Genomic DNA, 17,107 nt, shown 5'->3' on the forward strand with positions numbered 1-17,107 from the left:
GTCTATGTAAATTGGGAGAGATGGAGGGGTTGCAGGGAAATGGGGAAAAAATAATAACCGAGATATTATGTAACGGTGTAAATTTCCAATAAAAAATAAGAAAAAAATAGATAGTAATGCTTTTCTTCATAGCTGACTTTAGCAAACTGGTTAGCATTCTTCAGCTGTGAAGTTCATCTATAATATCTGATTTTAAACTCTATATTCCATCTGAGTGTGGTGAGCCATTCTTGTAATCCCCGCATTTGGGAGCCTGAGTGAGGAGGATTGCCACGAGTTCAAAGCCAGCCTAGGCTACACAGCTAGATCCTGTCTCAAAGAAAAAAAAGTCCCCTCAGTATTGTGCAGACCCCCTCATTTAATCATTTGGAAACATCCTCTAGCTGAGCTGGTGCCACTGCACTCTGCAGCTGTGGACGGACTCACACATGTTGAGGGTACTATTTTTTCTTGAGTGTGCAGTGGGAGGAGGTTTTTTTCCTTATTTTTGAAGTGGCAGTTTTGTCCTGTCTGAATGTAGACTGATAAATTTGAATGATACCATCGGTTTATTTTGCTTGGCTTGTGAGAATGATGTCTTTTCCCACTTTTAGTTCCTTGAAAAGTTGGGAGTTACCATGGCAAAGCATATGTTATAATAACCACATTTTACCTCAAGATATGAGACCAGTCTCTTAGACTTGAATCACGTGAACTGCCTGGTGGTTCTGCATTGCTTTGTGTTGCACCTTAGGAACACTAGATCAATTCCCAATAAGCTGTGCTATGTGAATGGACCACTGTATTAGCCTGTTTTTCATTAGTGTAATGGAGTACCTGAGGCAGGCTGCTTTATAAAGAAAAGAGATTTTGGCAAACAGTTCTAATGCAACATCTCGGGGCCTCATGTGGTGATGCCCTCCTTACTGGTAGAAACAGAGATCTTCTGATCTCTCCTGCTCTTCTTATAAACCCACAAGAACTCAGTCATAGGGGCTCCTTCTAATGGGTTTATCTAACCCTAATCATCTGAGGACACATAGCTGAATTAAGTTTCTGTCCCTATAATACTTCAAAATGAGGATGAATTTTCAATACAGGAAGGCTTGGGAGATCCATACAAACCACACCAAAACCATAGCACCCACCTTCACATTGTAGGTACTCAGAGAAATCAGATCTCAGATTGGTTGTGGGCAGAGGTAGCCCATTGCCTGGCACCTGGCATTGAGTTTCATGACCTTGTTCTTTGTCACTATAGAGTATAAATCTGTGGAACCTAAGTTCTGCGTTAGGACTGGAGAAAAGTGCAAACTAGCACAAGAGCTATTTCTAAGTGTACAGGAAACTCAAGAAAATGTTGTTTCCTAAGATGTGTAAACATGCTTTGAAATAACAACTAGCTGATGATCACAGAAGAGTCCCTTAATTGCCCTGTAAACCCTTGTGTTCAGAAGCAGAGAATTCCTTGATTTTTCTTTGTTTGGAAAATTGGTTATCATCCACAGTCTAGAGCCTAAAATTTAGAGTTCAGGGAGAAATTGAGGAACCTTATTTGTTGTGTGAACTCCGCCTGTAGGGCTTCAGCTTTCCCTCAGCATCTGCCTTTACTTCACCCTAATGCAGGTCCTGTCCTTCTGGCACAGCCAGGATCTGAGCTGAGCTGTGGCCTTGCAGGGACAGCAGGAAAAGCTCTGGATTTGAGCCAGAGGCTGAGTTTTGGTTCCAGTCTTGTCACCAGGCAGCTGGATACTCACCCCTACCCCCTCATCGTGGCTGTCACATGAGGCCTCAGTATTGAAGTGCCCTCTAACCCTGCATGGCTCGTTCTGCATCCCTGAGTCAGGTAAAGGTGATACTTGCCTGTCATCCATCAAGAAGCACCTGTGCTATGGTGAGCATTATGTACAGACTGGAATTATGACATGGTTTTGAAACATGGAGTGACAGCCATGTCCTTGTATTGCACTTTCATGGGGAAAATCTGAAACAGAATTCCTGCTATTTTGTTTCCCGTAGAAGGAAAAGCCAGATCACTCTCCTTTTCCTGCTGGCCCTGGTGAAAGTACAAAGAAGGAAGACTCAGAGCCGCAGCAGTGGCAGGGTGAGGCACCTACCTCAGAGGCCCCCTTGATTTGGTGTTTTCCTCATGATTTCCGAGAGCAGATGCACAGTTCTGGGTGAGACTTAGCTTGGTGACCACCTGTGAGTGTCCTCTGACATCAGGAGAGGGTCCAGTGGCCTCAGGCTGGAGAGAACCAGAGCATCTTTTGGAAACACTAGCAAAAGTGTGCTCAATGCAGAAAATGTAGAAAATACAAGAAAACAAAACCAAACCCCTATTGCATTATTCAGAGTTGACCAAACATTGGTGTATATTCCTTTGGATATGTTTTCTATGCCTACACCTATATTCCAAAGTGATTTTTACTGCTTTCTTCACCCAGTGACATATAGTATCTGTTTCTTTGTCAGTAAATATCCTTCACCTGATTTTTTGATGGTGGATACCATTTCACCATCTACAAATATTATTTAACAGATGCCCAATTATTGGAACCCCTCTCTTAGAATCTGTGATGTTCCCTGTCTTAGCAATTTTGAGGACTTGAGAACATTATAGCAAGACATTTGAACCTCCAGATAGCCTGGCCTTTGCCCTCCAGATCGTTTGGGTTTAGGAATAGCATCCCTGCTCTAAGAAGTGGCAGTCTGTGTACTTTTTTACTTCAAACAGGAAAGCTTGTTCTGCAAACCCCTGCTGATACATTGCAGTAATAAAAGTGAGTCTTAATGAAAGTGGTTTGACAGGTGAGTCAGAGTTGGGTGTTAGGAACGAGGTAAGAACTGTGGTGCTAACGTTCTGGGGACAGAGTTCTTGATGTTGCCCCACCAACACGTAGGCCGTGGGTACACATTTTGCTTCAGCTGATGCTTCTCTGTTGAGGGGTGGTGGTTATAAGGCTCTGAAAGTAACAGCTTCTGTGCTGCTTAGCACCACATATTCATCCTCTGTCTACCCATCTCTCCTCAAAAATCTAGTAGGACATTTGTTGTTTACCTTTCTCTTCCTCTTCCTCTTCCTCCTCTTCCTACTGGGCATTGAACCTGGGGCCTTAACATGGAGCTGCATCTGCAGTCCTTTTACTTTTTTATTTTGAGGCAGGGGTCTCACAAAGTCACAAAATTGCTCAGGCTGGGCTAGAATTTGTCATTTCCTGCCTCAACCTCTCAGAGTAGTGGATCTTCAGGCTTGCACCACCACGCCCAGCTTTCTTCTCCTGGTCCCTCTCCCTCTCCCCTTTCTTTCCTTCCTTCTTCCTTCCTTCCCTCCTCCTCCTGTTCCTTCTTCCTTCTTCTTTAATAACAAGTTTGTAGTTGAACAGGAAGCCCCCTCACTAAGAGTCATTTTCACCAGGAAATTTCTGATTTAACTTTAATTCAAATTGAAGAAAATTTGAAAAATTCTTTCTTCTGCTTTCATCAAACTCCTTGTTTCATTGTGGAATTCATTATAACTTAGTACAAGTTATTTAATACCAAGAGGACCAGATATTTGCTGTAGCTTGTGTTTAAGACTCGATAGGTATTTCTTTAATCAAGTTCCCAGTGAGAGATTAGGAACTGTGTTCCAGAAAGTGATCAGCTGATGTGGGAAAACATGTTTCATGTCAGGGGCTTGCTGAGGATAAGTCTGTGTGGATAAGGGACTCAGTGTCCTCCAGTGATGATATTCCAACTTGATTATCTGTTAGAGATAGGATGGACATCATCTCTTTTTATTGGTGTTGATCAGTGTCTTTGGAAATTTGTTAAAATAATTTATCTCATAGTTTCCATTCTGATACCATAAGCAGATTGGAAGATCATTCTGATCTCAGTAATTTTTATCTTCTCTCTTTCCTCCCCTACCCCAGTTTTCTTGGTTTGCTTCACCATTTCTTTCCTATGGAATTAGTTTGGGTTTTGGGTTTTAAGAAACTGCAAAAAGCTCTTCTGTGTCGGGATTCTGAGCTGTGTATATGTATGGACCAGCTCCTAATGCTTGGAGGGAGGGTGTTCGGAAGCAGGACCACAGAACCAAGTGCCTGGATGGCAGAAGAACAAGGACTTGGTACCCAGGGAATGGGGTCTTGTCCACAGGGACCTGGTGCTGCCAAATGAACTGATTTCACTAGAGAAGCTAGAAATAAGTATTTTTTCTTTGGTGGTGTGTGTTTAAAAATTCTTGATTTTTATGTAACCCCCCCCACCCCAGGTTTAGGTCAAACGGAACACATGTGGCCCAGATTAGGCCCACACATGATTTATATACAGTGTTTGCTCTAAGCTTAAGTATAAAGTTTGCCTTTCAAAATAATCTTCACTAAGTGGAATGTGTGGGTACTAATTCAGCCTAACTAGTTGAGATAAACGATTTTAATCATCTTAGACTAGGAACTACCACTTAGGTAACTGTACAGTTCATTTCCTAATAACTTTGTCCTGTTATTTTCTGGTCTCTTGGGTGCAAAGAAGACTTTTCAATAGAAAATGGAGTTTTAGGCTAACAGCTCTAATCAAGCCTCTAATTTATATGTATGTCTTTTTCGGATTTCTAAATAGCAGTGTTCTCAATTGAACCAAACAAATCTATTAATACAGTAACTGTAGGTTTCCAGAATTTTAGAATGTATTAGCAACTTGAGGTTGAAAAAATTGAAAATTAATCTTGGCTCTCTCCGATTACCAGATGGTAATTCATATAATTTCCTTTTCTTTCTTTAAAAGATTTGAACATGGAATTCAATCCTTCAGATCATCCTCGGGCCAGCACAATATTCCTCAGTAAATCTCAGACGGACGGTAGGTCACTAATTTATTTTATCTTTTAAGCAACAAAAAAAGTTCATGTTGATAGCATAAATCTTGATTTTCTATGAGATTTGATTTTCAGTGTAGAACAGGGATGCCCTTTAATGAGCCTAAGTATATTGTTTCTCTGGTCTCTTTGGTTCGTTATAGTTATAGTTTTAAATTTTCACAATTGAAGCAACTATCTTTGTTTTGCCATTTACCTGGAATATAGTTATCTACATACATTGTATGGCAGGAGTTTCTGTTTGAGAGTCAGAAATTTCCCTTTAAGAACTGATAGTTCCGGGGGCCGGGGATTTAGCTCAGTGGTTTCGTCGCCTGCTGCGCAAGTGCAAGGACCCGAGTTCGATCCCCGGTACAAAAAAAAAGAAAAGAATTGATAGTTGGATAAATGGTCAGAAGATGTTGTTTGTTAGTTTATAAAGAAAAGAAGGAAAAGTAAACCTTATGTAAAAGCATCATTAACAATCTGTTGTATCCTTGTGAACTGACTTGAGAGCCCTTTGTTAAAAAGAGAAATAAAATAAAACTTCCATAAAGCAGTTATCACAAATCTTCTTAGTAGGATGCCTGTTGAAAAGCATGGCATACGTGATGTATACAGTGACCAGGGTGTTATAACAGGAGACCTATAAATTCTATTCTTGACTCTTAGCAAATTGCTAAGCTCTAATGAAGATCCTAAAGTGTGATCTTCTTGAGAAGATAGCTGAACATGTTTAAGACAGTGAGTTTATGTATAAGGATTAATAACTCTTCAGTAATGGTTAGGTAATAGTTTTGGAAAAGTATAATATAGATATAATATTTGTGATCTTTAATTAAGCAGGCCACTAACTTGATCTCCACATATTTTATTGAAAATACAAGAAAAAGAATACATCATGTGGGTATCACATACTTGCAAAGTACATTTTGAATTTGTCTGTTGCCCTTCTCCCCTCAAAAACCCCGCATCATTTTTCCTCAGTAAAATGGGAAGCCATTGGGAAGGGTAGGTTATCAGCAGGGAAGGAAAGTGACAGTGAGTATGGGCTTGGGACAGTGAAGAGCGGGGGTCAGAAACGGTTTTGTGTGGCCATGTAAAGATCTTGGGGCTATGAAAGCAAGCTGTAAGGCTGCTTGCTTTTGGGGTTGGTTCTCCTTTACTGTGAACTCAGGGACAGACCACATCATTGAGAAAATGTTCTTCCAGGATTTTCCCAAAATCATTTCAGAGCCCCTAGGTGGGTGACACATACCTTGATTATCCTGGTGAAAGGAAATGACCTAACTGAAGAAGAATTGCTCCCGAAATAACTCAGGGACATATACCCTCCCTCTCCTGTTTCCTCTGTGTCACATTTCCCTTCCTTGACTGAAATATTAGGGCTTTAATCACTCTGAAGTTTGTTTATTGGTTCAATCTAAAAACGCTAGATCTTCCCACTTAACATGTAAACATCATTAAGTCTCACAGTTTGCAACCAAAAGAAAAAATAACCAATACCCTCTCCTCCTAGTCCTCCTGGCATTGATTCCCCCTGCTTTCTGTTCAGGGACAGCTCCCACATCACCTCTCTGTCCCCCACACCCCCTTCCACAGGACCCTACTGGACCCTTCCACAGGGTGTGGAGAGTGAGCTTACCGCAGGGTGTTTCTCCTTGTAGAACTATTGACCACTCCTGTGCTGTTACAACTTGTTCAAGGTTCTTAAAACTCCCGCTTTCGGCTTCCGTTCTTCAAATAGGCCAGTTTGCTGAAAACAAGTCCATCTAGTGAATAATTACTTTACCCATAATTAAAAGAAATAGGATTTAAAAAATAGATGACTTTGGTAACTTTAATGACTTCCTGTTTTGGTGAAATGATGTCAGAGACTTGGCTATTTGGCAGATTGGTCCTGAGGGATCCTTCCTTTAAGCTACTTCTCAAATGTCTGCATAAACTTCTTCTCTACTCTTTTAATTTTAGCATTTCCCAGGGTTCTGACTCTCACTCTCACGTCTTTCTGGTCTGTATACAGTTCCTCTTGGCATTCGTGACGTCTGTAATGTCTAACAGGATTTTTCTCTGCAGGATTGAACACCCACGTGCCTGCCTGCCTGCTGGACATCGTTACACAGAAGGCTGTAGGTTCCTCTAACTCTGTGTATCCCAGACCGAATGAATGAACTACATTTCCTATCCTGTTTGGGTCCTTAAACTAGAAAGATTTGACTTTTCCCAGACTCTTCCCTGTTCTCAGGGCTCACTTCCTGGTGCTGGTGTTGGAGCTGATTTGCTCCACGTTAAGAGATATCCTGTGGGAGCACCTGCACCATAGAAATTGGCAAAGACTACAAATCAGAGCATTCTTTTTCTTTTTTTAAGAAATGATTAAACATTTACCAGCACACCATTATATTTATGCAGTTCCGAGGGTCTTGAGCTTTACTCTTCTGTGGTCTCTGAAACTTTTTTTTCCATCCTGTTACTTGATACCTTGGTTTGGACTCGATTTCTCTCTTGGCTTACTGTAGCAGTCCCTTGATGAGTCTCCCTGCCTTTGAGTGTATCCTTCTCAAGACTTGTGTCCGTGTTGCTACTGGCTGAAGAGAGGCTCAAATCAAATGTGATTATGCCACTTGCTTGCTTAAGGCTTCTTGGGGAGGAGTGGAGGTGAGGCAGAGTTTCACTGTGTAGTCCACACTGACCTGAACTTGCTGTGTAGCTCAGGCTGGCCTCAAACTCATGATCCTCCTGCCTCTCCAGAGTGAGGGCTTACAGGCATGTAACACCACATCCAGTTTACTACCACTCTTTTAATGACTCCCCAGTTGCCTTGGGATTAAGTTGCAGACATTTTAGCCTGGAACTCAAGGCCCTTTGTGACTCAGCCTCTGTCTTCTTTTTCACTTTACTCTTTCTTGTTTTGGTACCTCTGCTTCAGCCATGCTGAAGTGCTTGCACTTCCTCATATTTGCTACTTTCTTTTTGCTCTTTGCATGGTGCCTGGAATCCCTTCTGTCTTTTGCATGGTTCCTTTTTGTTTTCAAATTTCTTCCTGCATCTCTTCCTCCATGAAGATTTTGAGCCCTCAAGCTGGGTGAAGTGGGCCTTTGGTGAGCTTCCACCTTAGCCTATGAATGCTTCAGAGTCTGAACTGTATTGTGGTATGTAATGTCAGTGCTTTGCTGCTGCCCACTGTCTCCTAAGAGAAAAGAATAAATATTGGATCTCAGTACTCCCTACACTTCCTCGAGTGCCTCATGGATGTGCAGCCCAATTGGTTGAGAGAAAGAAAAATGACAGCCAGGAAACATTCTTGATCATTATTCACTTGAATAAACTTACTTTCTGTTATGTGACCCCACACTTCTGAGAGCACTAGAGCTGGTCACAATTTTGTTTCTCACTCAACCCATTTATTAATTGGAAAAAGTTTTGTAATCTGAGACAGTACTATCCACAACACCTGTTAGTTTCCTTTCTTTTGAATATGATTTCTCTTTCAGGTTTATGTGCTCCTTCTGTGGCTAACATCAAGTGTCAGGATAGGAAGCCATTGTTGGAGTGCTGATAGTTGCACTAGAGCAGCTACTCTGGACCAGAGTCATGCAGCTCTCTGGTGTTTGTGGCTTGCTCTCCTTACAGCCCTGGCCTCTTTCTGCCCCTCCCCCCTGCCTGTCCAACAGGCTCTGTGAGGGTCCCTACACTGTCATTAGAGTTTCTTGCTTGTTAAATCCCTTTTCCCTCTGGATTTCAAAGAGCTTTAGGTCTGACTTGGAACCTTTTCGACCTTGTTCAAAGGGAGACTGGAAATCTCAGCAAAACTGAATGGTAATAGAGTGTGTACTGATTAGACCTCTCCAGCTGACTGAAGTTAAGTGTTTTATTCAAAGCCAGCATGACTGTTACCTGTCATTTCTTTGCACACATGATATGTCATTGCAGATTTCCTTTGTGAAAGGTCCATTCAACAAAGAAAGGACCAAGGGTTCCTCATGGGATGGAGGAAGTTGCTGGGTGAGAGAGAAAGTAGTTCCCTTGGCTCGCCTTCTTTGTGTGTGCAGTTGGTTTTGCTTGTAGGAAGGAACTGCATGATGTCTGTTCCTTCTTTACCCATTTTAATTCATTGTTTTCAAGGCTAGGAGAACTTGCTATTGAGTATTAGGAAAAAGCAACATCTTTTTTCTTTTAATTATATGGATTAGAAGTTATTTGCTTTTGTGGCCATCCTATATGTGGGGGCATATTTTTGCTCCTGAGCAGTGATGATCTTCTGTATGGCAAGAGGATCAACCTTTCTGTGCTGCTTTTATCTGGCACCCAGGAGTAGCTGCCCCATGCCCTGCTGGGCTCTCTTCCTGCAGAGCTTCCTGGGACCGCCTTCTGCCCTCCTCTCCACTACCGTCATGGCTGCTGGATTCTAGAAAGCCCCTGTCCAGCCCTGGGCCTGTCATCTGCGTCGTGCCCAGGCCTTGGTAGGGAAGGCTTCTGTAGTCACATGTTGAAGCATCTGTAGGGGCCAAAGGTTTCATGCTAGTTATTTTCATTTGTTTTCTTACATACCATGGAGAATAATTTTGAGAAGCCATGAACTCCCTCAAGCATTTTTATGCTGATGTTAAAAATTTTTCATCCTAGCCAAAAGATGTAACTTCTGATATGTGTCACTATTTTAAAATAAAAGAATCCCTTTTTAAATATTTCCAATAAAATTTTAATATTTCAGTATCACTTAATATCAGTCACTTAAAAACACACAAACATGCTGTTTTTTCAAAAGGTGGAAATTTTATGTCATTCCATTTTTATCTTGCATTTGTATTTCTATTCCATTTTCTCCACAGAATTTTATCCTATTGTAGCTTTTTTTCTTTTTGGCAGGGGGTACTAGGGATCAAACTCAGAACCTTGTGCTTGTAAGGGAGGCAGTGGAATCACTGACCTAAATCCCCAGCCTATTGTAGCATATTTTGATTCTGAAAGTCATTTATCACAGTCATGCTTTTATAAATATATTGGCTTAAATTTAATTTATTTTTTTTCATTTCTGGTAATTATAAGGTTTAAAAATCTTAGATTGAGGCATTATTGTCATTAATCCTCAGTTTATCAAAGCAATATAGACATTTGAAAATTTTAACAAGTAATTATAAAACCTAAAAGTGGAATATTTTGGTTTTGATTTTTTTTTTTTGGTACCGGGGATCGAACTTGGGTCCTTATGCAGCAGGTGGCGAAACCACTGAGCTAAATCCCCGGCCCAAAGTGAAATATTTTGGGAAAAATATCTTACTGAGATGCTTCTATGGTTGAATATATTAATTATTACTGGGAGCAGGCATTATTCATCATCGAAGCCTTTTTTTCTTTTTGTGGTTCTGGGCATTGAACTCGGGACCTCTCTACCACTGAGGTATATTTTCAGCTCTTTTATTTATTTATTTATTTATTTAATTTATTTTATTTATTTATTTATTTTTGGTACCGGGGATCGAACTCTGGTCCTTGCGCTTGCGCAGCAGGCGCCAAAACCACTGAGCTAAATCCCCGACCCCAGCTCTTTTTATTTTGAGACACAGTCTCACTAAGTTGCTGGCCTCTAGGTTGCAATCCTCTTGTGTCAGCTTCCTGATTAGCTAGAATTACAGATGTGCACCTTGTGCCTTGCCAAAGCCTTGCTTTGTAGATGTAAGTGCTGAGGAACTTTGTTTTATATATGTAAATACACAAGAATAGAGACTTGTGTTACAGTAATATCTAGCCTATTGAAGGAACTCAGATACATGTTAAATGAAGAAATCCCCACCATCCCTTTCCTCCAAGCTCATATCCTCAGCTTCTCTTTTGATTTAAATATAGTTTTGTCAGAATGCTACATGTCCTTCATATCATTGTCAAATCGGTCAAATTGGACTTACTTTCTGTCAGAAAAGGTCTGATTTCGTTTGTGTAGTGTGTTAGTGCCTGTGCTCATGGTGACCCTTGTCCTTCTGGTCACACCTGGCCCCCTGGCAGGGGGAGGTAGGCACCTGCCTGCCTGCTGCTGCAGTTTTCTTTCCGTTCTTCCTTTGTGCCCTGGTTCCAATGGAAACTGTCATCCTGGGTGACACTTGAGGCCACTGAGGGTAGGGAACTGCTGCCCTGGCTTCTTGCCCTCTTGTTAGTGCTCCAGAGGTTTTCGTGCTGGGTGCCACAGGTCCTGGTGGGGTCTGCCTGCCTGTCTTTTCTGAGAGGCTGGAGAAAGTTAGTGACAGCCGGCTCGTTGGCACCACATCTCCCTGCCTCACCTCAGCCAGATGAAAGCTTTCCTTGAACACCTGGGTTAAAGATCAGCCCTCAGTTAACTGGACAAAGTCTTGCTCTGTTGCCTAGGCTGGCCTCCATCTCCTGGACTCAAGTGATCCTCCTGCCTCAGCCTTCTGAGTAGCTGGCACTATGGACGTGTGCCACTGACACTGGCATTATTTTATTTTAAACTCATCAATTTTTAATTAACACATAAGTATACATCTTTTTGGGGTACAGTGTGGTGTTTTGGTACATTTATACACATTGCGTATTGACCAAGATACTTAGATTGTCCATCATCTCACTTTTATTTCTTTGTCCTAAGAACATTAAAAATCCCTTATAGCTGTTTTGAATTATACCATACAGTATTGTTTATTGTAATAATCTCTCAGTGTAATAGAACACTGGAACTTATTCCTCATATTTGGCTATGACTTTCTGCCCATTAACTACTCTCTCAATGTTCCCTCATTTTCCTTCCTTCCTGGCCTCTGGTACTTGCTGCTCTGCTCTCTACTTCTGTGAACACACCTTTTCTCAATTTCACATACAGGTGAAATCACACCGTGTCTGTCTTTTCTGTGCCTGGCTCGTTTCACTTAACATGATCTCCAGGTCCATCTGGATGTGGTTATTTTTATGGTTTGTATCTGTTTATCCACTAAATTACATGTTGCTTTAGAATAGGGACCACATCTTCCTCATTTTGTAAACTTAGAAAATGAAACACAAGGTTGAAGGCAGCATTGTGATCCATCCTAGTAGACACGCATGACATTGTGACAGTCTCTGATTGTCTGTTTCATGCTGCAATTTCAGTTCCTCCCACCATTTCTAACTTTATTAAAAAGGGAGACAGGAGGACATAGGCAACAGGTATGCACTTCCCTCTCAGGTCTGAAGTTGACATGACCCTCTGACTATCAGTCCAGCTCTCCCTTCTGTCTTTGCAGGGAGGCCAGGCTCTCTGGACTAGACCAAACCCTGGGATTTAAATGGACAAGGGGGTCCTCTTTGGATGCTGTGCTTTGCTTTTCCAGTATCTGATCTCGTGAGCCTCCCAGTTTTGATAAAGTTACTTGCACCATATAATCTTAGATGAATCAGTTAGTCCTGGAAAGTCAGTTTTTCTCAGTATACCTTTTACTGTATCCTCTCTCCAGATACCAGTAGCTGCCCCCAGATCCAATAGTTGATTCCTCAGTATGTGCATCCCAGAGCAGAAGTTGTTGGTGGTGATTGACCCCCAGCCAATATATGCTGTCTGTGGAAGGTAGATTCTCATTTGTTCAGTTGGAGGCTTGTGTCTCTGCATCTTCTCACCTTGTCTTAGTGCAGAGTCCTCTTTTGTGCTGCCGACCACACCTCACACCAGAAGGGCAGGAGAAGGGATGGACACCAGCCTGAGAGTGGACGGCGAGAGTGCCCTCGATGATCTATCTCTGCCCATGTTTCCTTGATATAGATAGGTTTGTGACCCCCCTTTTAAGAGTTGCTAGGACATGCTCTGGAAGCAAAACAGGAAGAGATTGACTTTTAATGCTATTAGCCAACATTTCACAGTAGCCCATCATGCCAGTATACTCAGCACTTAGAATCTCACCTAAAAATCCAGTGAGGGCTTACTTCCACCATGTGCCAGAATAGTTGCAATTTAAGTATAATGAATATGTTCATGAGCCTTCAGAAGCTATTTAAATGAATGTTTACTCTCAGAATGGTGTGGAAGCATGAAGTATGTTTGTAAAAGCAGTGGAGAAAGTTACCTAAAAATGAAGTCATGTCAAAATGCTTCCTTTTTTGAAAAGTTGTGTCAGAAGTGGGGAAAGTACAGTGTAATATATACAACAAAGAATTAAAACATTTATATTTTAAAGAATATACAACCAATTAAAATGCTAACACAGAAAAATGGGCATATATTTATGTTGGCATGTTTATGTATGAATACGTGTTTATTTGTACATATTTATATATAATTGTACCCGTTTGCAAAATTGCACGTAATACGTTTGTATAAGTATGCACAGGAAAAAGACTCAGGACATACACTATTATACTATTCTGGATTGTTGCATAATGCTGTTTTCTTTATAGACTGTTTTCCAAGTTTTGATTTTTATTTGTAGTTGTGTTTTCTTCCTTACACCACTCTGAACATTTTCCAAGTTTTCCATACAATCTTGCATTCATTTCTTTTATAGTCAGCAATAGTTTTTAAAGGACCCTACGTAGTTGAAGTTTCAGTGCTTTTGAAGAAATCCTTTGGCCCTAGGTATTCTCTGTGGGGAGCAGAAAACATCCAAAGTTGACCAGCAACATAGATGGATACTTGTTTTTTGAATAATTTTCTGCTGTGTCTTGTGCCTGCCTCCTATCTTCTAACTTACAACTTTCTCCTCTCTGATTGATCTGCCCTGGACAGCTTTGAAAAGTTTCCTGTCTTTTCTCGTTGTTTCATCTGCCTTGCTTATTTAGATTTCCGTCTGAGTGCACAGAATGTTCTGTTTCTCCAGGCCTGGGTTTAGGAGTAAACACAGGTCACTCAGGCAGCTCTGAGCCCACTTCGCTTCCTGTAGCAGAAGAGGCAAGCCTCAAAGGAATGACTTCATCAGGATGCCTTCTCACTCAAGGCTTGAAGTGTGGGTGACATTCAGCTGCAGTGCACTGTCCTTGTCATTGTGTTCATGACCTCGCTGTTGGGTTAGGATCCCAGCAAGGCAGGAAGCCAATGGGCTCAGCACTTGTATTTGAATTAAGTGAATGGTTGAATCCACTGCATTATTGAAACCTGAGGGAATTGTGTGATAATTTCAAACTTACTGTAAGAAAAAATTAGGAACTTTTAATTTGATTTCCAAGCCTGATCTTTGGTATCCACAGGAAGGAAAGAGAAATTAAACCTTTCTTTTGAACCAGGCTTTTGTAATCTACATTGGCTCTGCCATCTCAGCACTCATCCTCATCTCTAAAGGAAATGCTATTAATTCTTTACATAAGAGAAACCTCCCTCTTGGCAGTGCTCCACATCCAGAGTAATCAATAAGCTGAGCGATTTGTCTTTGTAGAATAGCTTAGCTCCATTCATGTCAAGTCCAAATTCTCAGTCTGTTTTTAATTGGAACACATTTCATGCAGATTCCAGGGGCCCATGTCCTTGATGCTGCTTCTGGAGGTGTAGGGTATTAGAGAAGAAGGGGCCCTTTAAACCATCTGCTCTTGACCTGTCCTCCTCCTCCCCTTCTAGTCACTCCCAGTATGGCCCTCCAGGGGCTGCTTCCTCATTTCCATTTGGGTTAAGGTGGTGTCTTCAGACTCCCTAGTCAGTGCTGATACCCTGTGGCTGACTGATGGCTGACACTTGCCATTGGAGGTCTGTCTTAGAAACGGAGGACAAGAACCAATGCCTACCCATAAAGGAGGCTAGCTGAAATTGTGTTTAGATTTCTAACAGATCCTCTTTTAAAATTAGGCACTAGTTTTTTCTAGAAGGTTATAAGACTAAAGAAACTTTATTTGTGTGACATTGTGGCAAGGCAGTAACCTGCAGGGTCTTAAGTGAAATTTTCTCTCATATTGCAACACTGCCATTTACTTCTCACTTTGCCATTTCTTCTGGAGAAGACTTACAGTGCAGTCTTAATGGTAATGTTAATAGTAATGTTTTTACTGATTTTACATGGCTTAGTTTTAAAGCCTCTATATTCCTTGTTTAAAGTCATTAAATACTGTTGCTATAGCAAATTAAACATCCTCTTAAACTATCATAGATTGGATAAAAAGAAATCACTACTATTTTTCTCTAAGATGAGATCTATAATTCAGAACAATTCATGACTTGTTTTTCCTAACAAAGCAAAATAATTAATGCATTTGGTTATGTAGGAATTCTGAAAGCTGTAGAAATTTTAGTTTTTAGTAACCAACCATATTGAGGTCTTAAAAATGATTAAAGCGAACTCTTAAGAATGAGTTGACATATTTATTGCTTTTACCATTACATAAAACAAAATAGCTAAAACACTTTGTATTTCAGAGCTGATTAATGTCCTGAGTAGCATCAAATTCATTTGAAAAAAATATTTAGATTTGGGTAATTTTGTCTGTCTTCATTGGTGATGCATCACTGTAAGGGACTGTACTTATTTTATTATTCCTCTCATGGTAGTGTCTTACTCAGTCTTGGTCCAGTCAGCTTAGGGCATGAGGAATTCCAGATAGCTCAGATATTTTTTGAGTAATTGGAACTAGGAGCTGAAAGCCATTAGGAACTAAGGCATCACCTGTATGCTTCTCAGCAAGGCTGCTGTTTTGGAGTCCACACAACCACCATCAGGTTTGGTGAGAATCGTGGAACAGAAATACAGTCATACTCACGTCTGTGACTTACTACAATGAAAAAAAATAAATTAAAACCAGTACAAGGAGAAGGTGCATGGGCAAGGTCCAGATTGGTTGTAAGCTCCGAGTCTTTCCCAGTAAAAGTCACACAGTTATGCATTATTTCTCCAGTAGTGAATGAGTGGTGAAAACACATGAAATGTTGGCGGCCAGGTAAGCACAGGGCTTTTTTGAGGAGTGCTCGTGAGCATATATACCCAAAATCCAGGCTCAGAAGGAAAGCAAGTGCTCATCCTAGACCACGTTGTACAGACAGCTTGGGCCCAGTGTTCACTCGTCCAGTTAGGGCAGTTGTAGTGAACCTGCAGCACACGGGCTGCTGTATCATCTAGAGCTCTAAAAGGTGTGCGTCACTGATTTAGGGAATAGTGGAAACCCTCCCTAAACCAAGTTCCCAGGGCCAAAGGCCGTGAGAGATCTCATGTTCTCTGCCTTGCACAGCAGAGATGTGGCCCACCCCAGGTTAGGTACCTGGTGTGATGAACTAGCAGGTTCAAACCTGCTAGTTTTGAGTATGTTCAGACCCCAAATTCTTAGGTGAGAGGATTAGCCCAGCTTGGATTCATTATCTACCCTGGTCTGCCCCTCAGAGAAATGGGTCGCCTAGTCAGTCAGCATGGGAATTAGAGATTCTTCCCATCCAGAGAGACACAGGTGGTTCTCTTGGGGCTCAAAAGACATTCTGAAAGAAAGGCAGCTGTACGGATGCATGTGTAGAAGGCTGCTCAGACTGCAGACTTGAGCTTGCAGAGGCCCTCTTAGGAAGGGCGCTGTAAAGTGATAGAGACAGGTGGTACCTGAGAGCCCTAGGTTTCAAATCAGTCAGCTGGCCCCATTTTTCTGAGGGAAGTAGGTTAGTATGTACGCATTCATTTGCATGAAAGCAGCAGATGCCTAAGAGACTCTGTAACAAATTCAGATACCTTATCCTTAAATGCTTTGTAATATTGTAGTCTTAGTAAATTTGTCTTTAGGATTCTAATTGGAGCCAGTTGGAGTTCATGAAAATGGCCTGAATCATCCCTAAGATTGACCCTTGGAAGTGCTATACAAGAATAACAAACATTTCTGTAATATTCCTGTATGTCTACTGTGGTGTTTGTTTGATACTTTCTAGGTAAAACTTTCAGTCTAAACTATTAAAGACTATTTTTAGCCCTCTCTCCTATGTTTAAATAATTCTTAATGTCAGCCTCTATAAGAAGCTCTGATACTTTCTGAAAGGAAACCTTTTTCTTGAGGCATGAATTACCTTTTATCGGCTCGAGGCAGGAGCTTGTGTACTGTTGAGGTGACATGAGGTGGTCTTTCTCACAGACCTGTTGGACAGACCTGTCATGTCTGTGGCCCATGTAGAAAATGTTTTCAGATCCCTTCAGTCATTGGGAAATCACCACAAAAAAGTCATCATTCCTCTTTACATCATTATTGGCTTCATGCACAATAGGTTAGTGTTCAATTAATTTAAGAAAAACATGCACCTGTGCACACATACACACACACACAGTGTGTGTGTGTGTGTGTGTGTGTGTGTGTGTGTGTGTGTGTAAACTTAAAACCCTTTGCTTCCGGGCAGACCTTCATCTTCCCTTCTTACCCGAAGTTAGG

The 17,107-nt window shown here is 41.3% G+C and overlaps 1 protein-coding gene across 3 annotated transcripts in view; it reads left to right on the top strand.

The window, feature by feature from the left end:
* Window positions 1-17,107, top strand: part of Ccny (cyclin Y) — a 166,382-nt gene that overhangs the window by 96,181 nt on the left and 53,094 nt on the right. For all 3 annotated transcript variants that reach the window (XM_004861884.4, XM_087206937.1, XM_087206938.1), the window contains one exon: window positions 4,750-4,824. In XM_004861884.4, the coding sequence (XP_004861941.1) occupies window positions 4,750-4,824 (75 nt within the window). The remainder of the gene's footprint in view (window positions 1-4,749; window positions 4,825-17,107) is intronic.

This window comes from Heterocephalus glaber, unplaced genomic scaffold, assembly GCF_053883595.1.
Source record: "Heterocephalus glaber isolate CG9 unplaced genomic scaffold, H.glaber_assembly_v1.0 deba00000738, whole genome shotgun sequence".
Taxonomy (NCBI): Eukaryota; Metazoa; Chordata; class Mammalia; order Rodentia; family Bathyergidae; genus Heterocephalus; species Heterocephalus glaber.